The following is a 27,563-nucleotide window of genomic DNA, read 5'->3' as shown; positions in this document are numbered from 1 at the left end:
CCAAAGGTCTTTGAACATAACACTAAACTAAATTCTTACTAATCAAACAGATGAAAACCAATACTTAATTAGTTTTGTGGAATTGTACAAGAATAGTGTGCAAAGTCCAAATAAAACTTCAAATTAAATACACTATTTTTCTCATACTGGGTCTGTTATAAAGCTCAGATCTTTTAAGTACCTGTACATAGACATTTATCATCAAGAGAATATCCTGATGTAAAACAACTGTGTAACATGTATTATCAACAAGAGGCCCAAGGGCCTAAACGGTCACCTGAGTATACATGTAATACAACCCTGAGCAGAGAAGGTTTTTGAAGAAATAATGCATTTTCACGATATAATCAATAGAGCCCCGCCCTGACACCATAAGCCTTGAATTTCACAATTTTGGAAGAGGCAATCTTGCTCTTCATAACCATGACTTAGTTTGTCTGCTATTTATACAATGAGCAGAAAAGATTGTCACAGAAATAATGCATTTTTACTATAAAGTCAATAGAGCCCCCCTCCCCCCAACAGCAGAACCTCTGACCCTGGGGCCACAAATTTCACAATTTCAAAGAAGGCATCCTTGCTCATTTTAACCACGAACTTACTTTATTTGCTTAATACCCAGGAGCAGGGAAGAAGATTTTCAAAGAATTAATGCATTTTCATTATTTAATCAATAGAACCTCACCCTTACATCAAAACCCCTGACCCACGGGCCATAAATTTCACAATTTTGGTAGAGGGCTCAATGTTTATTACAAACAGTTTAACTGCTTGATGTCCAGGAGTAAAGAGGGTAATAAATGAAAATTTGAACAAAGAAAAGTAAACGGAGCTTAGCCATCCCCTATATTTGCTAGATCTCAGCCATTGCGAGATTTTTTTTTCTTATCAAAATGCATGAAAACAATCAAAGGAAGGTTTAACAATTTAAGGTATATCATGGAAAGATTTTTAAAGATTTCATCAAATTTGATGGTTTGAGTCCCACCCCTCAGGCCCCTGGGGGCAGGGACCATGAAATTTATAATTTCTGTTCCCCTTCCCCACAGATGCCATATGCCAATTTGGTTGAAATTGGCTCGGCAGTTGCAGAGAAGCTGAAAATGTTCAAATGGTAACGGACCACACATGATGACGGACAAAAACAGATAGCAATAGGTCACCTGAGTGACTTAGGTGATCTTAAAAGTGTAATACCTGAGAAGTATTTGAAAAAAAAAAAAAATTATTTGTAGCTTCAGCTTATACTTAAGCAAAAGTGATAATACTTAAAGCAATTCCAGCTGTTAATGAACACTGAACTATCTATCAAAATTCTCAGAGCAATCTTTGAAGAAATACTTATTAAAATTCAAGGAATAAAAAAAAGAAGAAAGTCATAGATTGTTCATTTTTCTCTCATCTTTGATAGAAAATAATTGACAAAATCATTGAATATCTTGTATCAAATAATTATGCAAATCCCATTTTTTATTCTTTTTTTTTTTTTTTTTTTACATTTCATACATTTTCAGCATTCTTCATTAGGTTAATTTTATCACAACCAATATATTGCAGTGGAACAAATACAAAATACTGAACCAAGAGCACAGATAATTCAAGCTATAAAATATCCAGAAAAAAAATCTCTAGTAGTACAAATATATACACCATCATTATTTTTTTTACTCTCCATAGTTTTTTTTTTTACCAAAGTTACTTTCACTCACTGAAATTTATTTTGTCTTAAAAAGCCTCTAAAAATGACCTTTCGTTTATTAAACACTAACATAAGTAACATTAGTTACATTTTACATTAGGTATTCCCAAACCACTTGAAATCTCATCTCAATATAACATCACCACAGACCTGCCATCCCCTTTTGATAAAAAGCATAATAAGCCAGGAATTGTGGGTCTGTGGATGCTTCAAACCACTGAGAAGACCTTTATTAATGAAGATAGGCTGGTCAAGTTATGGTTGATTTACTTAGTAAACTTACATGACCCCATATTTATCAACTAGACATACATTTGTCTCAAATATTCATCAATAGTGCTTAACCAAAAGTGAAAACCATTCTCTGATGTACATGTATTAAAAGCTAAACTTCTAACTAAATTTCTGACCATAAAAAGATAAAAACATACAAAATGGCGATTTTAGTATTGAAAGTGTTATGGCATACATGTAATTTAAGAGACAATTTGTAATTATTACGCTAATTAAATCATAATGGTTGGCAAGTCTGCCACCATATACTTAACCCAACTATTATTTGCGACAACACAACTATTATTTGTATCTCAAAAGTTTTCAGTGAGAACCACAAAGATCAAGATTTCTCAGTCTGACTGTATAAACATCTGTCAGTAAAACATTCAGAGAATATCATTTACTGTAGAGACTTCGGAGAATTCTATGTCCTGCAGAGACAGGCACGTTTTTAAACCGATGAATAAATTTCCATAGCAATCATGTTACTGTGTTTATAAAAGTTCTCAATACCTTAAAAAGGATCATTCGCTTTGTTTTTGTTCCTGTGGAATTTCTGATGCTACATTTCTGTATAATACGTTAGTGTTTATTGCACATGGGTCTGCTTTCAGACTTTATATTTTCAAGATATTTTGTACAATTATGCATTACACTTTATAAAAGTGATATTTTTTTCTTCTTTATAATTTTGAATTGTGAATCTCAAAAATTGGTATTCTGTTCACATGAATATAAATCACCATAAAATGTAGATAAATAATTACATAATTATGTACCACATATTGCACAAAAACACAGCTATTATAAAATTGCATCAACAGTTATGAATTGTAGATAAATATATATATATTTCTAACAACAAAATATAATAACATTTTTGTTAGAATCTTATAACTTCATATGCAGATAATAAACAATACTATTAAACAATACCCTTTTCAAATGCAATTTTAACATGTTGATATAGTTAATTTAACAGTGCATATTTCCCATGGTTTAGAGAGCTGGTTTGGCACATGTTTGGAAATTCAAAACTAAAGCAAATCAGAACAACACACAGGAAAGAGAGTGTAATGTTTAAAGCAATGATTTTTAACTGAAAATATTTTCTCCAGTGAATCTGTACAATGAAAATATACATCACTTTCATTAGTACCATTATTTTTTCAATAACATCTTCATATATTTTCATTCAACAATATTTTAAAATAATATACATATATACAATTCTATATACAGTATACACAACTCTTGTACATGTACATTAAAAAACTTTACATGCTTACAATGTAAGATATCACCATTCATCCCTCTAAGTCATCTGAATCATTTATAATAAATATCTGCAATATATAAAATTTATGTATTGTTCTGGTGGGCTACTCCAAGTAAACATATAGTTTGATTAACCATTTTTGTGTGATTGTGATTGCTATAAACAAGAATTCTTATGATTAATGATAATCAATTTTGGGCTACAAGTCTCAAATTAAGAAAAATATGAGGCGTTCAACAACAGGATACATTTTTTTCCTAGCAAAAACTGCCAACCAAGTTATTCTTGGAAAGACTGAAAACAGAAGTCTATGACGGAACTGTGACTCTACTGCTTTGAACCTACCAGTGGAAGAAAAAGGTTGCATTTGGACTTGTACATGTTAAAATTCTAATAACTGTTAACTGTAATGCATACAGTCAAAAGAATCCTGCACTTAAAAAACAAAAGAAGACAAAAATATAACCTAAATAAGTACACAATAAAAGTGTGCTTATTTGCACTTTGATCTAAACTATACCTGAAAAGACAAATGGAAACCAGGTAGGTTCTCTGTTAAACAAAAATCCCACGATCATGACAACATAAACAAACTATAATTTGTGTATGAAATCATGTTACACAACATTTTCCACGTTATATATGATTTCACAAAGCTTTTCTCTAATTTTTTGTCTCTCATGCGGTGACAGGTGTCTCCTTCTAAACAAAGGAGTGTGGATTGGATGGCACTGATACCTGAAAGTCTCCTTGGTAAGAACTATACAATGGCAAGTGAAATATCACTAACATGTTAAATGTGGCCTGTAAATCACTAACATATGATGTGTTCACTAACAAACTAGGAGTAACCAAGTCTGGACAGGGCCATTTTCTTCCTTAATCTCACAACTTCATAAAAAGCATCCTTGTCTGGAATGAAATATCAGGAATTATTTTACAAAATATTTTTCTGCTGTAGTAAATTTTTTGTTTCAAAGAGTTGTACAGTGTATCACCACAGGCTCTTAACAAATTAACTTGCTAGAAATATAAGCCTATTTTTGTGCATTTTCTATTGACTTAACACTATAGATAAAATTCTTAGTTTCTTAGGCAACTCTATAACTTTGAATAAAAATTAAATAATGCACAATGATGTTCTTTTCTGCGCAAAGATATCAAATTTATATCTTTAAATACCAAATCAGCAACTGACCATAAAAGATTACTAACCTTCACTTTTCACTAAACCTTGGTTAATGTATCGAATGTATGTATAGAAATCACAAACAGCTGCAATCTGGAATTTAAAAATAATAATGTAAACCCTCGTCTTGATATAATATCTCTTTTCTTGAGAAACATTGTGAAAGATCTATAATTAAGGTCTTCCGTTTTAGACGGAAGACCTTATAGTGATTCTACTGTTTCTTTTTATTATTATTTTTTTCTCCCCTTTTCTTTTCCGGGCGATTTCTCAGAGATGTCTGGACGGATTTTCTTGAAATTTTCAGGGATGATAGAGAATGAAAATACCCCCAGGCGTTTTTTTCATTTTGTCAAAATTCACTTCTGCTCGTCAGATATGTCTGATTTCCGTTTTTTTCAAAAATATTTTGTCCCAGTCATATCTCAGAAACGGTAAGAGATTAAGACACCAAACTTATATGATTAATAGATCTTGAGGAGTAGGCAAAACCATTTGGGTTAAGAGCGTCAGCCGTCACTTCCGCTCGTCACAGGAAGTGATCAAAGAAGTCGAAATTTTCAACTTTTCTTTTTTGATTTTTTTCTTTCATCACATTGTTGCATCTTATTTGTAGATTCGAAATATGTTGGTCCCACCGGAAACAAAAACGTCAACTTCCGGCTATAAGCGAAAAACTGCATAATTTGAGTATTTTACTTTCCCATAAATATTTTTTATAGATAACGTAAATGAACTGATTTTTGAATATGTTATCAAGACTGCCAATATCTAGAGTAACGTCAAATATCTTTGTAAAATTCACTTCCGGTCGCGCGTTTAAATGTCCGCAAAATGAGAACTTGTCCGAGTGAGATCTCAGAAACTGTAAGAGATTTAGACACCAATCTGATAGGAGTATTAGACCTTGAGGAGTAGACAAAACCATTTGGGAGAAGAGCGTCAGTCGTCACTTCCGGTCGTCACAGGAAGTGATCAAAGAAATCAAAAATTTCAACTTTTCTCTTTTGGAATAAGACTTGCATCACATAATTGTATCTTTTTCACAGTTACGATATGTGTTGGTCGCACCGGAAACAAAAAGTGAAAACTTCCGGTTATAAGAGAAAAACTACATAATAGGGGTTTTGAATTTTCCCCAACATATCGCTTATAGATAGAGTTCTTCAAATGTGTTTTAAATATGTTATTAAGACTGCAGATGTCTAGAGTGACATGAAATATCTTATTAAAATTCACTTTCGGTCGCGTGTTTTCTTGTTCTCAAAATGGAAAGTTATTTCAGCGAGATCTCGGAACCGGCATGAAAGGAAGACACCAAACTTATAGGAGTAATAAAACTTCGTGAGAAGGCAAAACACATAGGGTTAAAAGCGTCAGCCGTCACTTCTGGTCGTCACAGGAAGTGATCGAAGAAATCGAAAATTTCAACTTTTCTTTTTAAAATTAAAACTTTCATCACTTTATTGCTTCCCTTTCGCTATTTTGAAATATGTTAGATTCCACCGGAAAAAAAACTTTAAACTTCCGGTTTTAAGAGATAAACTACGTTATTTCGTGGTTTAACTTTCTCATAAATATCACTTATAGATAAGTATTTGAAATGTTTTTTACATATGCTGTAGATACTGCAAAAGTCAAGAGAAAATTCAGAGCTTTTTATTCAGTTCACTTCCGGTCGTGTGTTTTCCTGTCCTCAGAATTTGAATTTGTTCTCACAATTGTTCGGCAACAGTAAAAGACTGAAGTCTAAAGCTTTCAGGACTTATAGTCAGTCATCAGTTCATTTGCTTCGTGTAAAAATCGTGTGTCGTCATTACTTTCGGTCGTGACAGGAAACGAAGCAAAAAAGTATTTTTTTAAGTTATTTTGTTTCTACATAAGTTTTAGGCTAATACCGACGTTGGAAAAGACATGTTCATGCAAACAGGAAGTAGTATAACGGAAGACCTTCTCATTACTAGTAATGAGTTTCTAGTTTTCTTTCTTGTTTTTCAGAAAAAAAAATCAAAGTTATCTAGTTATTTCAAAATGATTTTTACTTCTATGGCAAAAATGAATCAACAATGTGCTCATGTTTGTATGAATTTTCTTTATTCTTTCACAGATAAAGGCCACATATAAACTAGTAACAGTGACTGTCATGCCTGTTCATACATTTCATTTCAGAAATCTATATAATGTATATATATATATATTTATTTGCACCTACACTTTACTGATAAACAATATTTCTATTGAATATAAGTGAGTTAACCTTTCCCAGAGAGCTGAGAAAAAGAGTGACTCACACTGTTCCCACTGAGTTAAGATATACAGTGACTTACCTTATTCCTACAGAGCTGTCCAATACAGTGACTTATTTCTACAGAGTTCATACATACAGTGAATTACCCTTTTGCTAGAGAACTGAGATGTATAATGTCTAATCCTATTCTATACAGTGACTTATCCTATACCTACAGAGCCAAGATATACATTGACTTACCCCATTCCTACAGAGTGTGATGTACAGTGACTTACCCTATTCCTACAGAGCTGAGATATACAGTGACTTACCCTATTCCTACAGTGCTGAGATATACAGTGACTTACCCTATTCCTACAGAGCTGAGATATACAGTGACTTACCTCATTCCTACAGAGCTGAGATGTACAATGACTTACCCTATTCCTACAGAGCTGAGATATAGAGTACCATTCTGAGTCCTCTCCCAGCTTTATTTTGTAGTTACATAATTTGTTGTTTTCTGTCAAGCGACACTTCCTGAGGAAAAGAAACATAATTTAACCACTTTTCCTGGCTTCAAATTTACATGTAAATATTAAAACTGTCTTTTTATAGTGAAGAACACGTTTCCTGGGTCTTTGTACCAATGAACAAAATTATTCATTTTTTTCTCTAAAAAGCTTCTTTGAATAAATAATAAATGATTAATAATATTAAATGATTTTATAATTTTAAGAATAGCCTAAAATGTTAAGATTAACATTATGAACTTTCTGCCTTTGAAAGTTTTAAATAAAAAGCATTTATATTTACAAGACAAAATCAAATATAAAAAAGGATTCATCACATTTTAATATAACTTTTTAAAAAACTTCCTAAATAAATTCAAAAAACATTGAAAATAAAAATGATTTACAAGAGTTATTTCCCTTTCAAGGAGGTCTTTTATTCTGATCATTTGAACACAGTTTTTGAGACCTGCTAACGTACCTCGGATAGGAACTATCACCTGGAATGGGTTCTATAGTCAGACTATTGCTGGCCACACAACTCTTCACTTTTTCTGCCAGCTGCAGATGTAGAAATTATGTACTAAGCTGAGTCTGAGAGAAGACTACTTATTTAGTGAAATAAAAATAAAGATCAAAAAACAAAAAAAACAAAAAAAGAAAAGAAAATTTGCAACAGTTCTACTTTTTTTACCTCTGCTTTTTTTTTTTTTTTTTTTTTTTTTACAGAAGCTTAGAGATAATTACATACGAACAGTTATATGTACTTAAATTTGTATTTGTGGCAGTTATTTTGACTACAAACTGATTTCTACAGTACAACCTGTCTATACTTACAGCTACATTAGAGAAGTTCAGGCAGGGGCCTATGTCTTCAACATACATTCGGTTCAGGAAGGCATTAGATAACTCTAGGGAAGGCTTCTGTCTCCACTCGACAAACTCCTCGTAAATTGTGCTGTCAATCTGTCAATATCAAAATTTAATCATATTTATAGAAAAATATCATTGCATAATTTTTCACATTATCCACGAAATGGATTATTTAATTCTTACTAGCTAGTGCATTTACTTAAAACAAACATTTTGTACAGAAAATGGACCAAAAATCAGTTTTTAGACAACTGGGTTAGAAGTCTTTGTACATGATTTTATGCTGTTTGTCTTTCATGATCATGTGTTAAATGTTCTATTTCCAATAAAAGTTTTAAGCATTTATTAGATTGAACAAGTGACTATCCTGTATATAACTCTGGATTGGGAAGATAAAATGTAATCTTAATGATAAAAAATGTACAACCACACCCTCATACACACTGTATACAAGATAACTTTTCCCTGCTGATATTCCACTATGTGTTGTTGCAAAGTGCATTGTTGTATAGAAGCAAGAAGAAATTTAAGTGTTTCATTTTTACAATCTTAAACATGCATAGTTAGACAGCTAAATTTTAGGGCATATATTAGTTAAAGAGTAGAATAATTTTGGATAGATTGGATTAAACTGTAGATATTCATTTCCAATATCTTACATTCATAGGTGAATGAAATAGATACTGATATTTACCGTGCCGTCACCATTTTCTGTCTGAGAGAATGATGTAAGGTGTGATGAATGATAATGAAATTGGTCCAAAAAAAAAAAACAAAAAACAACTTAACTTTTGCTCAGAGACAAAGGCTTACAAATATATAAATCGGAGCAAAAAATTTTTTTTCTAAAAATTGGCATGCATTAATTCTACACTCTGTGAGAACTACTTGCTTTAAATAAACCATAATAATAAAAACAAAATTAAATTTTAAAAAAATGTCAAAAAGAGGCCCATGGGCCACAATGCTCACCTGAGTCACTATGACCCTACTGCTGTTCATCATCAGATTTTTCCCCAATATATTCCTATGCAAAAATTTGATTGCCCTTTGTGGTCCCACCCTATCCCTGGGGTCATTATTTAAACAAACTTGAATCTACGCTATCTGATGATGCTTCCATATATAAATGTGACTAGTCATCGCTTTCTGTTCTTGACAAGAAGATTTTTCAAGATTTCATGTAAAATTTTGATGGCCCATAGTGCCCCCACCCTACCCCTGGGGGTTATGATTTGGACAAACTTGAATTTACACTACCTGAGGATGTTTCTCTATAAATTGATTAAAAATAGCTTTACTGATCTTGAGCAGAAGATTTTTTGGAAGATTTTTCTTAATATGTAAAACTATGTAAAACTTTTATCAGCCATTGTGGCCCCACCCTACCCCCAACTAATCATGACTATTATGTTCTTCAGAAGAAGATGGAAGATATCCCCCCCCCCCCCCCCCAAAAAAAAAAAAAAAAACAAAAACAAAAAGAACAAAAAAACTTGAATCTGCACTATGTACTGAAACTTTTCTGTAAGTTTCTTCTTTCCTGGTCCAGTAGTTCTTGAGACAATTTTTGAAAGATGCGATTAAACTTCACTAATTGTGAATTACCTCCCAATGAAAGAGAATGTGGTCCTTCCTTTGAACAAATTTAAATCCCTTTCACCCTAGAATGTTTTGTATTAAGTAAGTTGAAGTTGACCCGATGGGTCTTAAGAAGAAGTTGAAAATGTTGAAAGTTTACAGAGGGACAGAAACCAGTAAAATGTGATCAGAAAAGCTCACTTGTGCTTTCAGCTCATGTGAGGTAAAAAACATAATGGCTTTATAAATAATTTAAAAAATATATATTTTCAGTTTAAAGTGAAGTTTTCCTTTAATTGTTAAAATAATTAAAATGCAAACTAATATTTAAATTAAAATCAAATATAACAAAATATTCCCTGACCTCTTTGCATCGGTCAGCCTTTGCCTCTTGTTGGGCCTCCACTTCTTGTCTGGCCTCCTTCGTAAACTCATGGTGGCTAGTGGAGCGACGGTGAGTCTTCCAGAATGGCTTGCTGGACTTTGGCTTCTCCTTCTCAGCAGCCATCGTGGTAGCTATCTGGGGGTGCAGGTGCTTGTTTGGGGAAGCAGGGGTAGAGGTGAGGACCAGCTGTTTCAAGGCTACCACCTCGGCCTGAAGGACCTCAATCTATCACATATAATTTGTTTCACTTTAATATTTATCATGTTGCTCAATGTGAAAGGATAAGATGTAGGTTGTTTCATCAAGTTTTGATATATACTAAGCACTGAAACACAATAATATATAGCATAAGTAAACAAAAAAGTAACCTTAATTTAGTTCAATCATAAATTGCATAAAATGTTGCATATTGTGATCCACAGTTTATGAGGTATATGCATACATATTTTGTACTGCCATACAGTGATTCATTTTGGCCTGCGTCCTGCATAGATTACGCACAAATTTTGCTCAGGACGCATTATTTCAATAAATGTGCATTCCAATGGACGCAATAAATTTATAGAAGGGCATGTATTATTTCAGAATATTTCGGTATAATCTGATTTAAAACTTGACCGATTGCATCATATCCACGTGCTAAGCGATATGCATGAACAATTTTAACAGGTATCAGGTTGCAAACAACAGGTGAGATTTCACAGTTGCAGTTAACAAGCAATTATCAGAAAATATTTGAAAGTTAGATAGCATAGTTCGATTATCACTGATGATATCTATACTGTGGAACATTTCTGAAGCGTACAGTATATATACCTTTGTATTTCTGCTGTAACCTGTATCTCTTGGATTTGGACGCATTGATTTTGGCACAGAACTCATTGTTGTCATTAAAAGGGGTCCTCTGGACCCATGATAACCATTTTCAAAATGAATCACTGGCCATACAGTATTATTTTTTGGTGTAGTGCAATATACCAGAGTATATCTTTATACCCCTATAAATTAAAGCATTTGGAGCTTAGCTTCTATGATATGTATTTGCTTGAATCATACATTAGCATGTACATGAGATAGCAGACAAATAGCAGTGTGCAATGTGCTATTGTTTATTTAATTGAAAGAACATATAAAGAACTTTTGTTAGGAGAAAGATGTGTAATTTTTGGTATATAAATGTGTAATTGTTGGTATATATGTGTGTAATTTTTGGTATATAGATTTGTAATTTTTGTTATATAGATCTGATATGCTGTGGTGTATACATGTGATATGCTGTGGTATATAGCTGTGATATGCTGTGGTACATAGTTGTGATATGCTGTGTTATATAGATGTGATATGCTGTGGTATATACATGTGATATGCTGTTGTATATAGCTGTGATATGCTGTGGTATATAGATGTGATATGCTGTGGTATATAGATGCGATATGCTGTGGTATATAGATGTGATATGCTGTGGTATATAGATGCGATATGCTGTGGTATATAGATGTGATATGCTGTGGTATATAGATGTGATATGCTGTATCATTATCTTACCTGTTGATGAGCTTCCCTCAGCAGTTTCTCTGAGTGCATTCTCTTGATATTAGCGTCCTGTACCATGTTGTTGGCTTCCTGTAAAACATGAAATAAAGTCAATTTTTTTCTTCCTTCTCATCATGCTCATGCTTTTTAAAATAGCTTTATAACAGCTTTATCATGTTTATATACATCCCTGATTACACTCAGATTATAAACACTAATAAAAGTTCGACCCTGACCTTAACTAGATTCAATTATACAATATTCTGATTTGAATCATACAAACACATTGCCCTAGCCTGAAATAGATACCATAAGTGAAAATATATTGTCTGGTCTTAAATATAGCATATTATATATATAAATGATGTATTACCCTCATGTCATACAGAAACATAGAATATTGCTTTGACCTTAAACAGATAAACAAATTAAGTGTATTGCCCTCATGTCATAAACATACAATACTGCCCTGACCTTAACACATAAACAAAGTGGTATTGCTATTTCCCTCACTTCATCAGATAAACAAAGTGTAAATATCCTCACATGATTCAGAAACATTCAATATTGCCCTGATCTTGGACCTTAACAGATAAACAAAGTTGTATTGCCCACATGTCATGCAAATATGTACAATATTGCCCTAACCTTAAAAGATAAACAAAGCTGTATTGCCCTCATGTCATAAACATACACTATTGCCCTAACTATAATAGATAAACAAAACTGTATTGCTCTCCTGTCCTAAAGATACATAATGACATATTGCCCTGACCTCAAACAGACTTGCAGTGAGTTCCTCCAGTTCTTCCCCCATCTGGTCTCTGACCTTCAGTAACTTCTCACATTCCTCGTCCTTCAGCTTCAGCTCCTGTCAACAAACAATACAGACCCTCAACAAACAATATAGAAACTCAGGTGTTAGCTTCAGCTCCTTTCAACATACAATATAGACTCAGGTGTTAGCTTCAGCTCCTCTAAACATACAATATAGAAACTCAGGTGTTAACCTCAGCTCCTATAAACATAAATTATAGAAACTCAGGTGTTAACCTCAGCTCCTATATACATACAATATAGAAACTCAGGTGTTAACTTCAGCTCCTATAAACATACAATATAGAAACTCAGGTGTTAACTTCAGCTCCTATAAACATACAATATAGAAACTCAGGTGTTAACTTCAGCTCCTATAAACATACAATATAGAAACTCAGGTGTTAGCTTCAGCTCCTGTCAATATACAATACAGAAACTCAGGTATGAGCTTCAGCTCCTGTCAACAACCAAAAAAAGTAACTCAGGTGTTAGCTTCAGTTCTTGTCAACATACAATAGGGAAACTCAGTACTTTTATTTTCAAAAGACAAAATTGCTGTAGTATAAAATAGAAATATTTTTGATAATTACTTTCATTTTTTATTTGGATTCTTTTTATTGGGGAACAAAGAGCAAATGAAATTGGAATCAGTAATCCTACAAAATATTGATAATGATAATGAATAATTTTCACTATACACGTGTATTTTGACTCATTATAACCTGTCATCTGAGTTTTGGTTTTAAAATCAATCAAATGTTACCTAGTACACTGGTAGTGCGATGTATCATTTATATATAAAAACTTCCTCTAACAGTATTTATACTTCCACAGTGATGTTTATAAAAGGGAAAATGTGCTACTGAAATCCTTATAAAAAAAACCCCATCAGATATGGCCTTAGATGACAAATAAGGAAATCATGAACATGTGGAACAGAATGATTGTTGTGTGTTTTATTCGGTTTGTTGGAACTCTAAGTAACAAGGAAAAAGAAATGTTTCTGTGCAAAGTCTTTAAATCAATGAACAATTTCAAAAAAGATGAGATTGCACTTTTTTTTTTTTTAAACAGCTTGTCAATCGAACTGAGCTGAGAAATTTTGTATGCACAACTGGCTGTGCAAATGACAATATAATTATGATTAAAAGATGTACTCCATCACTTATTAAATTCAGTGTCTGACAGAGCATATATGGTCATCGTTAAAAATCATGGTGGGGGTTCTTTGTGTTGTTTTTTAATCCTCCTTTTGATGCAATCAGCAGTTGTAAATAATTCATTGAAGATTTGCTGATCATCGAACACTGTATAAACACTAAGTACACCGAATTCATGCCCAATAATACTATATCATTTCTGCAGATCAACACTCTATAACTACTCAGTACACTGAATTCATGTCCAATAATACTGTATCATTTCTTAGACTAATGATCAACATTCTATAACCGCTCAGTACATTGAATTCATGTCCCGTAATATGAATGAGGAAACGAGGTTTCCACACAGGATATAGGCCATTCAGATCATTAAGTACACAAAATTACTGCTGCAATCCTGGTGTGTATCAAATATCATGATTTCTATAGTATTCTGGCCAACAAAATATATATTTAAATCGTTTCTACTGTTCTGAAGCATATCACATATTGTACATGCATTGCACTTTGGATTCCATAACCTGACTGATTACTCAAATAATATCATGACCCTCAAAATATTACTTGTAAATTATTAAAGCCTTGGTAAGCATTGTGTCTTTGACAATTAAATAATTAAATGTTGTGGAAAAATGGTAACTAACTCGCAATCCTTGGGTATTTCTTATTTTTTGTCAGATCTGTTGAGTTTGTTATTACAAGGTATAACTGAATATAAAACCCATATTATTTCAGGACAGAGAAGCCAGTTCTGAAAATGAAGACTTTATTTACCTCCTGGGCCTTGGAGAGTTCCTCCTGAAGCCTGCCATAGGCATGCTCCTTGACATGAGCCATTGTCTGGCTGCGCTTACGGAGTCGAACTTCATTCGGCAGGACCTCTGACATTGCATGTCGTAGCTCGCCCCGCTGTCGCCCGCTGTTTCGTAATTCTACAGACGATGTGTCAATATCTCCCTCTTCTGGTCTGAAGTATAAAAAATAAAATAATAAATAATCTACAATAAACAAATGAAATTTCATAGTATGGACAAAAAATATAAATCTTTTCACTAGTAGAGCTGGATCTGTAGATAGATTAGATTTTGCTGAAGCCCAAGAGTAAAATGGGCTACTGTTTACTTTCTTCAATTTCACGAGCCTCTGAATTTGAGAACTTTAAAACTTCAACTCCTATGACATTTAAGCTTTTCTTTTCTCATTTACTGTTTTGCAGTAATCCAAAGTCAAGGAAAGATCTGAAGGTTAAGAAATTTGTGTATTAATTGCCAAATACATTATGATGAAGATGCATTTTGAATGTGATTCAATGTACTAGATGCAAATTGTCTTTTTTTTACAGTATCATTAAATAATTTGACTTTATATACAGTTACACTTGTAATTATTACAAGAATGAATTTATGATCATGATGTTAAAGCTTACAAGAACACTTCAATAAAAAGAAACACAGAACAATTACTAATAAAAGCTGAAAGAGAAAGTTGAAAAAAGTCAGCTGTTTATATTATGACAAGTGTGAACATGAAGTGATTTTAATATCATTGAGTACATGTAATAACTAATAAATAAAACCCACTACTTAATGTAACAAGTAAAGGATTTGAAAATTGAACAGTGGAATCTGAATTTCATAGTTTTTTTTACCATAAAGCATAGATTTTCAAATGTTTTTTGATACAATATACATGTAATACTTGTATATTCTCTGATAAATGCAGAATCAAGTACATGCCTGAAAAAAACTGTACTACATGTACATCCAAGTTTGTACATCTGATCAGATGGTAAATTTTATAATAAAATTAAATTATACATACAAATCAGCTGACAGTACAGAATACAGGCACATCCATTGAGATATTCTAATTTAGTTCTCATAAAGATCTAATGGATTGTTTTTTATAATTGTAATCCACAAGCTGTACCATATACCACCCCGAATACATATTAATTCCCATGATTCCTACATCTAGAGCCCTGTCACTACCAGGCGATATAACTGTATAAATCGCTCATTTATTGCCCCCTAAGTAGGATTCCCGCATCTCATAGAGCTACTTGTGATTTCTCAAGTATCCACTCTAGTGTTTACCTAATCCCATGATAGGATATTCACTCTTTGGAGTCAGTGTTTTTTTTAGTAATGAATGGAATGCAATATGCATTTAAAATATGGTATTGGTATACCTTTGGTACATGTACATGTAGTTATGTAACCCTCCAATGACAAGAACATATCATACATTTGTCATATAAATTTGAATTTTTTTTAGCTTTACTACCGAGAGACATTTCTTCCAATCAAAAGATTAAAACTTCCTTGTGACAAAAATTTACTAAAATAAAAATCATATACATTGTACTAGTACATGTAGTATGTCACTATTTGCCTAATAGCTGTATACCAAAAAAAAAATATTTTTTTTTTTTTTTGGTAGATCTACTAAAATAAATTACATAGATGTATGTATCATGGTGACCTATTCATTCTCTATCCCTGGGCCATGCAAATTCTACTTTAAAGAGCATTTAAAATTTGAATTTCCATTAGGCAGAGACATATACCTGCCTATTCATTTCATCACAAAACTCACCTGAGATGAAAAACAAACATATCCTCCAGTCTCAAGCCATTTGTGGGCAAAATTAACTGATCACTTATACACAAATTACCAGTGCTAGCCATTCCTGAAGCTTTCACACTTTCACACCCTGTCCTTATGTTCAGGAAAATAAAATTTTACAAATAGATTCACAATTTAGGTGTATAGATAAAGGAGGATTTACTTCCATGTTTTTATATATAGGACACGGTCACAACACGACCTGTACACAAACGTAATACAATAGTTAGAAGGCATGCTATACAGGCTACATAATCCATTTCCTCATAGACGCCCTCTTATTCCAACACTTGTCGCTTAATCCTTCTGTATTTAATGTATATATATATATTTATGTGGATGTGTACATATGTTGTAATTTTGTATAAATGGAGGAGTACTAACTTAAGGTCATTTCATTAGTCACAGATATTCTCTGACTTGCATTATGTAACTTCAAACCATTATGATAATAATATTACGTATTATGAAGTATTTTTCTGAATCAGTCGCTATACAATACACAAACCAGAAGTCTCTGATGAGACTGTAGCTCTACTGGTCTGTACATATACATGTAACAAACAAAAAGTAGCACTTGAATTTGAAACTTTGCAACATGTAGCAATAAATAGAATTATGTATCTTAATGTAGTCTACTTGTATGCCAAGTTATATTGAAATCAAACAAAAACTGTAGGAGGAGTAGCGTTTTAAAGGAATTTCACAGAAATTTCTATTTTTAGTAACCATGGCAACACCATTCATCGAAAACAAAAACCGATGCACTGAATTATGTATCTTAGTTTAGTCTACTTGTGTGCCAAGTTATTGAAATCAGATCAAAACTGTAGGATGAGTAACGTTTTAAAGGAATTTCACAGAAATTTCTATTTTTAGTAACCATGGCAACACCATTCATCAAAATAAAAAAACTGATGCACTAATTTAAGTATCTTAATGTAGTCTACTTGTATGACAAATCATATAGAAATCAGACCAAAACTGTAGGAGGAGTAGTGTTTTAAAGGAATTTCACAGAAATTTCTATTTTTAGTAACCATGGCAACACCATTCATTGAAATCATAAACAGATGCACTAAATTATGTATCTTAGTGTAGTCTACTTGTGTGCCAAGTTATATAGAAATCAGACCAAAACTGTAGGAGGAGAAGCGTTTTAAAGGAATTTCACAGAAATTTCTATTTTTAGTAACCATGGCAACACCGTTCATCGAAATCAAAAACCTATGCATTAAATTATGTATCTTAGCGTAGTCTACTTGTGTGCCAAGTTATACTGAAATCAAACCAAAACCGTTGGAGGAGTAGCATTTTAAAGGAATTTCACAGAAATTTCTATTTTTAGTAACCATGGCAACACGGTTCATCGAAATTAAAACTCGATGCACTAAATTATGTATCTTAGTGTAGTCAACGACCAAAACTGTAGGAGGAGTAGCGTTTTGAAAAATTGTTTACAGACAGACGGACAGCTAGATGGACGGACAACGGACACTTTACTATCGCATAAGCTCTTCTGGTCTCTGACCAGTAGAGCTAAAGATTGACTCTAGATCTGGAATACTTTAAATTTATCCGAAGTTCAAATATAAACAATAATATTACAATGATTAAAAGCAGTTTAAATCTGTACAACCTCTTCAAGGTTACACATTTTCTGCAATATTCAAGCATTTAGAGGCTTGTGGGCCATATAACATACAGTTTTTAACAGTAATAATTGTTTAGGCTGATCACAGACATACCACCATGTTAAATCTAGTCATACTGTAATTTTACTATGGGTTAAATTTAGTTAATCCATATAAATCCAATACCAATAATGGACATAGCTAATTTAGTCCACAGTGGACAAGGTGTATCTCCCTAACCAGAAGCTTGAACTGAGCATGTTAATGCTCATATTCATATTGGTTAAACTGGACTCAATATATCTACATGTTGGGAATTCATATTGTAGTGGTTTGGGCTGTGGATATCGGCCTGGGTAGCTCAGTCGGTAGAGCACCTGGCCAGGGGTCCTGGGTTCAATTCCCTGACCAGCCATAAATTTTCTCCTTTCCTGTTACAATATTAAGAATAAGAGAAATACTGTAACATTGGAAAGCACAAAAAAGTAACTCAATCTAGGCATCAACAATACCTCTTCACAACAAGGGTACATTTTGAAATGAATTTTGACTTACAAATCATGTAGAATATACCAAACATTTATCATGCAGCTGGCATAGTGTTTCAATGATTTCAAGAATCATTCAAGATACATTGTACATCTGACTTCTACCTGGCTCACTTTCAGAAACTATATTGACTGCAGAAAAGTAAACGGCATCAAACATGTGGCAAATGTGTCCTTATTAACAGACATGTAGCTGAGACTAACACTACATGTTCTTTTCCCAATATGAGACAACTTTTAAATTACTATTGTAAGACCATCCAGAAGAACATCCTAAGCTACATTCTAGTTATATTATTGGGACAGTACTACAAACATTTGATAGTAAAAAAATTAAAACAACTTTTGTGGTTAAAAGGAAGTTTAAACTCTTAGAAGTAGACATCTTCGCTAGCCAAGGGCTTCTGATACGCTACTCTCCTCATAAGCCCTTGGCATACGGTGTTAAAAAAAGTTGGGATTTTTTTCTCAAGTTGTGATTGGAGTTGATTGACATCGTTCGACCAATCAGCAATTGTTTTTTGTAAATGACGATATTTGCGTTCGGGATATATCTTGACTCTTTAATATCGGTAATGTAAAACGCAAGTAAACAATGATCCGTAAGATAACATGCCATTCTATGAATAGCAATATGGTGTCATCCAATTTCTAAAGCAACGAGCAAAATATGTGATTAAGAATCTATACTGAAGATGTAGATTTGCATTTTAACATGTTTAAATAACAAATTAACATAACTCAATACCTTCTTGTTAATTATTCTTTAAAAACAAAATTTTTTTAAATAAGCTTTTTATTTCTGTCGATGACGCAATCTGCACGTACCTGGTAAGAATCATGATCATGTGACAAAAACAATCCCGTCTTTTGTCAGCACCGTATGCCAAGGGTTTATGAGGAGAGTAGCGTATCAGAAACCCTTGGCTAGCGAAGATGAGAAGTAGAGAAAATGAATGGAAAAAATTTGATTACAGCAGCTGATTAAAAAAAAATATTGTGACATATTATTTTTAATTGACAATCTATTTATGTATTTGAATCCATGATTACCAACTCCTGACCAACAGATAGAAAACTAAAAAATTTTAATTATAATAGCTCCAGCATAGAAAAATGCTTACATCTGAGAAAATGACAGATAGCTTGCACTATTACATAAATATCAATAAAGATCCTTACCTAATCTAGCACAGAAAGTGATTGATGGAACACAATGTATTTTTGTCAGACATAAAGTGCACTACAAAACCATAATATAGTCAGTAACAGTGCAACATTCCATAAACGGAGATAAAAGGCTCACTTTGTTTGCCTTGTTAAGGGCCTCGTTAAAGCATGTCAATGATGACAGGTTTTATTATGAAGTTGATTATATGTTTATTGTTCCTCCAATGTAAGAGAGTTCTGGTCTCCCATATCAAAGATCTCAGTCTGTAATTACAGGGGATTAAAATATGGTAGCCGTGCATCTCATATGGTCAGCCATAATAATTGGTTTTTAAGCCTCTGAATCCAGAACCCCTTCTTATTTGATTCTTTATGATCAGATTATGCATTCGACATTAGAAAGAGAGAAGTGATTTGGCAGAATGCAGAATTGTTAGCAAACAACCATGTTCATAACTTTCTGCTCTTAATGTGTTTTTTCTTGAAATATATTCTATAAATGTTGATCCTTTTAACTATATGTACCATCTCAAGTGCAACACTCCTCCTATAATTTGTTTCAAACTTAATTTAATTATGATCAAATATTTCGAGACAATTGCAAATGAAATACATCCTATGTGTCTTTGATGCTCAAGCACTTTAAAATTTAGGAAATTCCATTTACAGGTAAATCAATCCTTATCGATATTAAGTTGAACAATATGCAATATAACTACTCATTGAAAATGGTGAAATTTTAAAAACTAATATAAATTTCAAGTGTAATTATTATCTTATTTTTTCAATATATCTTGAATTTGCACCAAATTGAGTAAATATTTTCTATACAATAATTAAATCTACCAAAGTCCTACCAACTGAAAATATGTCAAGTGTGTAATATTCATTACACATTATATAATAATAAACTGTATGTAAAGATTATTTTTAATTTGACTGTTTGACACTAAAATACTTTCAATGATATAATAAAAGTTGAAGTCAAAGATAATTTTTTTCCCATTACTTACATAACATACACCATGGCTAGCATTATTACGGTGTTCAAAACATTCCACCAAAAAAAATCACATACACACTCCGAGGACAAAACAACAAAACCACTTCCCCTATTATGTGTATTGATTGTTTGTACCTTCCCCAGGGGATCACCAATACACATCTTACATTTTATATGCTGTTACTAAAAATAGCCCCTACAGGTGTTTTGTTTACCTATTGTGAGACAAAGCTATCGCTCAGACTAACAAGTTAAAGTGATAGTTGTGTACTTTGCAGGTGACACGATTTAATTCGACCAATGACAAGAAAGATATCTTAACAGAAAGGGAGATAATTTGTAACAGAAAGGGAGATAATTGGAATCATGAGCAAAACTTACACTGGTACAGAGATAAATTATGCTTATTATGGATCCTGTTCTACTTGTATTGTACATGTAATCACAACATGCATCTGATTCAGAATGTTTTAAAGCCATATGTTTTAATTACAAATACATGTGCAAAGTGTTCTTTAATTTTGAAAGAATTAATCCATTATATAAACATGATAAGCTAAGGGAAGCATTGCCTGTTGATTTCGTTAAAGAATCAAAAACTGCAAAACAGCCAACTACAGTTCTTTCTTTTCATGCAGTTACATAGATCATGATGTTAATTACATGATTTTTTTTTTATTTTGTGATTTGTGAATCGAATGCTGAAGAGATGGAATACATATTATGCTACACATAAATGAGAAGATATGAATTATTTAGCTGAGAAATATATATAATAATTTGTAATAATGGTAAAATGTTAAATATATTTTTTTTTCTCTTTTAAAAGATTAAATTATACTAAGATAATAAATGCTTCTTGTGGAAAATGAGTGAAGTCTCTGGCTTACTAGTTGCAAAAACTACACATTTATGGACACAGAACAGCAATTTGTATTTTATGTACATTCTATCATTACAAACTAAACAAAACAACATTTAGTTGAAAGTAGGATTTTGTTATTAAGAAATGCACATGTATCTGTGAAAATGCCTTTCTGAGGAATTATTTGATATATCATTGCTAGTATCAAAATATCATATTTCCCATCTTTAAACATGCTAAACCCCTTTCAAAACATGCTAAAACAAAATGTCAATTATTATTCCATTCAGCCCTGTAGAATGTACATAAATTACAGATGTCCAGCCATTAAGTGCTGACTTACTCAAAGAAGCTCACACCCCTCATCACTCTGTATATAGAGAGGTCAGGTTTGCTACAAGGAAACAGTGTAATGCATGCAAAACATAACCAAAAACATAACCCAAACTGTTATACATTCTACAGTGTTGTTCAACAGGGAGAAGCATTTAATCCTATACTATAAATACTAAAACTGAATAGGTTATTAGGCAAAAAAACAAACAAACAAACAAAAACTTTGTTTCCTGTAACAATTGACCAGTTCATTTAAATCTTTTTTTTCTTCAAAATTTACAGTCTTAGAAAAAGTCCTAATTTATTCAAAAAACATGATTATATTCCTGGCTGTTCATAGTATAAACTAATGCTCTTTTTTTTCTGAAACAAAAATGCCATCAACATCAAATTAATGTCTATAAATTTAAAATGTTTAAGGGCATTAAGTCCATATGATTTATTATTTTATTTTTAAAAAACCCCAAAATCAACCACATACCCCCCCCCCTTTTCTTGTTCAAAACAGATTTTTTCTTCAAAAAAAAAGAAGATACTTTTAATTGCTAAACAAAGTTTAAATACCCCATACACTTTAAATAGCTTGTTTCAATATAATTTTCTTTGAGGTAGACAAGAAATATGAATTGCGTTTGGTCATCAAAAAGAAAAGGGCACAGGTTGGTGAAGACAAGAAAATAAAGTTAATGCTTTAGTCTGGGTTATTCAAATTTATATTAAGACTAAGGCTTATATTTCAAGAAAATAAGTCCAACTAGTGATGAAAAAAAATTACTGTTGAACCCTGGCATGTTACAGGAGTCAAAATTAACATTAACTTTTGATTTGCCCTAAAACTAACTTGCTAAATTAACATTGATTAGTAAACATGGTAAAGTCTATACTGTTATAACGTATATAACCCTGCACCAGATATTGACTATTTCTTTTAAAATCCAACACTGTGAATATAAGCACTGATAAGTACAAGTATCTTGCTGGTTCTTTACCAGTGTTGCTCCTAATAGAAGTAGGTCACATTAGATACTCGAGTGAACTTTCTTTACTGATCATCATGCTGATTCCACAAATTAACGTTCTTCTATAAACCTGATGTGCTTACAATACTTTTAAAAACTAAGTTTCAAAAGTTTGGAAACTCTCTGAATTATTCAACATGTTCAAACAACTAATCAAAACCCAGTGATATCTACATTATCTTTAACATTAACAAATTTCTCCATGACTTACTCAAACCTGTTTATTCTTTTCATTTCTTTTCGTTTTTCATCTTTTATGTATACCATTTGACTTTTGATAGCCTATAAACACTGTTAATTGAACAATATTGTTGAATAAAAAGGTTTAACTTTATAGTCATGTGCCTGATGGTATCATCTTATGCTGTTAAGCAAAATGAAACAGATAATTGAAAATTTCCCAGGGGACTGACTCTAGGGAATCTCATTTTAGCATGTTAATCTATATATTCGTAGGTCATGAAAAATTAGGATGACTCACTCGGGGAAAAATAAAACTGAAAAATTACCCCCTTCGCAAAAGATATACAGAAATTACAAAAAGAATCCCCAATTCAAATATGATTATGTATTAGCATCAATTACATATATATAGGATGTACATATCATCAAGATTATATTGATGTATTTCCTTACCGATCAGAATCAGTGGCAGTATCTGTTCCTACATCTCTAGTGGATTCTTCTCCATTGCTTTCAGTTGCTATGGAAACATTTTTCTGTCTTTTCACAACCTTGTTTTCTGATGATTCCACAACCTTAGAGTCACCTAGAGATCTGTTAACAGAACTAATGCCCTGTGTAGTTTTACTATCATCCCCATTTTTGGAAGTGTTTGTGCTGAGAGCTTGCTGTTTTTCTAGTATTTTTGGATTGGTTCTCTGACCCCCATTGGAAGAAGGGGCCACCAGTTTATCATTTGATTTCAGAGGAACTGTCATTGGAGGAGATGTACCCTGTATGAGAGGAGTTAAGTCTTTGTGGGGAATCTTTGGGGACCTCTGGGGTGACTCGGACTGAATTTTCTGTAACAGTGGTGGGGAGATGGGGTGGTGGGGTAAAATGGGGGATCCAGAAATTGGCGAGGGGATAGCCTCTGGAGATGGTGATGAAACAAAAAATACACACTCCTTCTCTCCTGGGGAGGGGTTCTGTTTGATTGGGAGGTTATTATTATTCATATTGTGGTCCAGCGATGGTGGTTTATCAGGGGCTCCAGAGGGGAAATATCCAGCCATGTCCTTATGCAGCAGTCCCCCAAAATTCTGTTAAATGGTTGGAGTCAGTCCACATTGTTGATTTCCTGAGACAACTGAGCTCCAGAGACACTTGAACTGAAAAAATCATGAAAAATGTCTTAATCATTTCTTAACTACATTTATTAATGATAAACCTGAAATTTATGTTCATAATTATTTTGTAGTTGCATGTCTGATTTTTAAAAGCAGCTAATAACTAAAAATGTTTTAATCATTTCTTAATTACATTTATTAATGATAAACCTGAAATGTTCAAAATTATTTTGTAGTTGCATGTCTGATTTTTTAAAAAAAAGCTAATAAATAAGAATGATTTCTTTTTCTTGAAGAATGATATAAAATATGGCAGTCTTTTACAGTGAGCACCACTGATGAAAATATACCTAAGTGGAACTAACATGATTATTTAAAATTATTTATTCCTTAGGTGGGTCCAACAAGAGTCACAAAGGTAAATATTTTGCTCTTGCATTACACATTTTTCCAGGGCCCAAAAGTGTACTTGTTCCTTGCACTTTTTAGACTCAACTGGTAAAAATGCAACTATTCATATTTATGTGACTTCGCAGTCTCTATAGTCTCATGTGATTGAAAGAGGTGGATCTAAGTTAAGAGTAAGCTACATATAAATAAATGTTTTATATATTTTAAAATGAATACAGAAATGTCCTCGCCCAAACAACCGCACCATCAAACATACTGTAAATTCCTTATTTTTCGCAAGTACTTATTATCGCGAAATGGCTCTTTCACGTCAAATCGCGAAAACAATAATTCACTAGTGGACGGTTGATCAAGGGATTTTACATTGGTTCCAGCACCATAAAAATAAAAGCGAGAAATTTTATTTCGCGAGTGGTGCTTCTCGCGTAACTACGCGATAATTAATTCCTCGCGTATATTTAGGAATCTACAGTAATAAAGAAATTAAGAAGATTAAATTAGCAATGGCTGGTGGCTGGATATCAAATTTCATACAACTCAAATGTATGTTGTTTTTTTTTAATCAGGATATGGTTAGTTTATGATTAAGCATACATGTGATATGTATTGGCTGTGCACAAAATCTCATGCATTTTATACCCCATTCATGGGCTCATGGCGACACACCAAATTCACGGGAAATGAAAAGAGTCCTGTATTTTGAATTATTTACTGAAAACTACAATTTTTCTTTATCTTTCACTCTCACAACACTGGAAATCTTGTTTGTTGCATAAAATACTATATGAGTTTTGATCATGGTCAAAGGTGTGAAACATACAAAGCAGTGTTCCAAAGCTTTTTCTTAGGCTGAATATTGTTTTTATTAGGAGGGGGTTTAACTGTCATTTGTTAAAATTTTGTCAGTAGAAAGATGTTTCAAAGAGAATCAGAATAACTCAGTGTGACAACAACAGAAGATTTAATCCATGACTGTTTTTTGCTCTGCTTAGGCATATTAAGTACTGGTATTATGCATTCTAACGCAGAGTAAAAGAAATACTATTAGTATCATTTAAATAGCGCAGATGACTGGAAGTCTCGCATAAAACACTGTACTAAAATTCAGCATGGACCATGGGAATTGCTGACATTCTACAAGTTGCAAAAGTTTCTTGAAATGAGTATGTATATGTCATTACATATAACACTGCATCCAGCTGGCCGTAAACTTGTTAATAAAAAAAATGAACCTGATCATATCTTACATTGATTTTTGGTCGATATTTTGCACAGTTTTTTTGTAAAGGTTTATAATGAAATTCAATGAACAGTACATGTATTTTCACCTAAATTCAAGTATTTTGAAGACCCAACTCCTGCTCCTGATTTTGGACTAAAAATCATCACATGTATATAATAATATTAACAAAGCCAAATAAGTTCTATTTTATGTATGCAAGGGAAATTGTACTATTTTTAAATGAAGAAAAATTATCAGGCTTATATCATTTTCCATGGTTACATGAAAAAATAACATTCACCGCAGCGATGCATCGAACCACTGCTGTGGTTCAAATCGCTTTTGTTAAATATTCTTACAACAACCAGCTGACGCAGTATTTTTTTTTACATAGTTGAAACTGCCTTATTATCGTTTGGCTATGTTTTGCATAATGATTTCTTAATTAAGAGCTTACAAAAGTTTCTTGTGTGAAATATAAAAGCATTACCAAGCCTGCATTACAGGAAAACAATATTTTTGTCTTGTATAATCTCTCCAACCTTTCTGACCATTCTATGAGTCGCGTTTGATTTATTAATTATGAAAAAAAAAAAAAAACATCGAAATAAATCAATGAAAACTTTTTTTTTTCAATTTGGTATTTTTAAATTATTTCTAAAAATAAGATTTTTCAAAATATTTCAGTTTTAAGACTCTTTAACACGAGGAATAAAAAGTTACAAACGATAAATATTATTGAATGATTCTTTATATGAACTGAACGCTCCGGTATAATGATAATCACGATCCCGACTTAATTTTCGTGCAGGAGAAGTAACTCGTGTATATCAATGGTCACGGTCCGCTTGCGCATGGATTTGGCGAGCTCAAATATGAAAAAAAATATATATAGGTTTTTTAACCAGACAAATGCTACATTGTATAAATTTATCTCGAATAAAAGTAAAGAAAATATATTTTTATTTTAATTCAAAGTCAGCAATACATTTCTTTCAAAACTTTTCAAGTATTTTCAATATATATTTATACAGCCAAAAAAAATATTTCCGTGCCTCATTGGAAATTTTTGGTTAAACAATCTCAATTTTTTGCAATTTTGAAGTAATCTTAAATATAACTTCCCGTAATGATAATATGTAATGACATTTTCTAGATATACTACAGTTTGTTTAACGGAGAGAGGGGGGGGGGGGGCAGAGAGAGGGAGAGATCACTATTTAATTTTTCAAAAATTAAATGTGTCGCAACCCTCCCATTTCCCCAAAAATCACGCTTTACAGCATTTTTGAATCTATGGAAATTTCATTCGGATTTCCTCCACTCAATATTTAACTGAATAACTTAAATAGATTTATACCATATTTGAATAAAATAAATAAATCGCTGATTATTCGATATGGTTTTTTTTCTGATTTGAAAGTCCTGAAAAATGCCAAAACATATTCAGAGGCGGATCCAGCAATTTTTGAAAGGGGTCCAGGGCAGTCCCCCCCCCCCACACACACACACACTCTCTCTCTCTCTCCCTCACATAGATTCACACACACGGACAGATCTTAGGTCATGGTTAATAATTTCTTCGTTTTACGCCCCATAATTCTTTGAAGAGGTACCCTCCAGTCCCAATAAAAAAACAAGCACATTCCAAAAACTACCGAAGTCTTAAAATTGAATGCATATGCAGCTTTTCCAAAGAATACAAAGATTTTTTGTTTAAATTTGTGTAAACTTTTTTTGGGGTCCGAAAATGGTACATACATATGATCATGTATATGTATATAGCCAAAGATCGCCAGAATCTGATATCAAATTAAACTTCGCATGTTACATATAATGTACTTATTATACAGGTAAACTTCGGTATCTCGACATCGGATATGTCGACAACCTGGGATA

General features: G+C 32.5%; 1 protein-coding gene across 4 annotated transcripts; it reads right to left on the bottom strand.

The window, feature by feature from the left end:
• Positions 1–2,737: 2,737 nt before the first annotated feature.
• On the bottom strand, positions 2,738–26,231 carry LOC133186305 (rab-3A-interacting protein-like). Of its 4 annotated transcripts, XM_061321528.1 has the most exons (13): positions 26,155–26,231; positions 23,376–24,073; positions 21,728–21,778; positions 14,311–14,503; positions 12,330–12,425; positions 11,567–11,644; positions 10,001–10,246; positions 8,750–8,770; positions 8,020–8,148; positions 7,664–7,743; positions 7,111–7,210; positions 4,470–4,536; positions 2,738–4,166 (listed from the first exon to the last, which is right to left on the bottom strand). In XM_061321528.1, exons 2-13 carry the CDS (start codon positions 23,975–23,977, stop codon positions 4,096–4,098), a joined length of 1,734 nt encoding a protein of 577 aa, XP_061177512.1. In that variant the 5' UTR covers positions 23,978–24,073; positions 26,155–26,231; the 3' UTR covers positions 2,738–4,095. The 4 variants fall into 4 exon arrangements, with proteins under 4 accessions (XP_061177512.1, XP_061177513.1, XP_061177514.1 ...); XM_061321529.1 differs by lacking the exon at positions 8,750–8,770 and having other exon boundaries at positions 2,739–4,166; XM_061321530.1 differs by lacking the exon at positions 21,728–21,778 and having other exon boundaries at positions 2,739–4,166.
• Positions 26,232–27,563: the final 1,332 nt, after the last annotated feature.

This window comes from Saccostrea echinata, unplaced genomic scaffold, assembly GCF_033153115.1.
Source record: "Saccostrea echinata isolate AGI-Se365-2 ecotype Australia unplaced genomic scaffold, CSIRO_AGI_Sech_v1 ptg000013l, whole genome shotgun sequence".
NCBI lineage: Eukaryota > Metazoa > Mollusca > Bivalvia > Ostreida > Ostreidae > Saccostrea > Saccostrea echinata.
The sequence above is the reverse complement of the archived record's forward strand: the minus strand, read 5'-3'. Positions and strand labels throughout refer to the sequence as shown.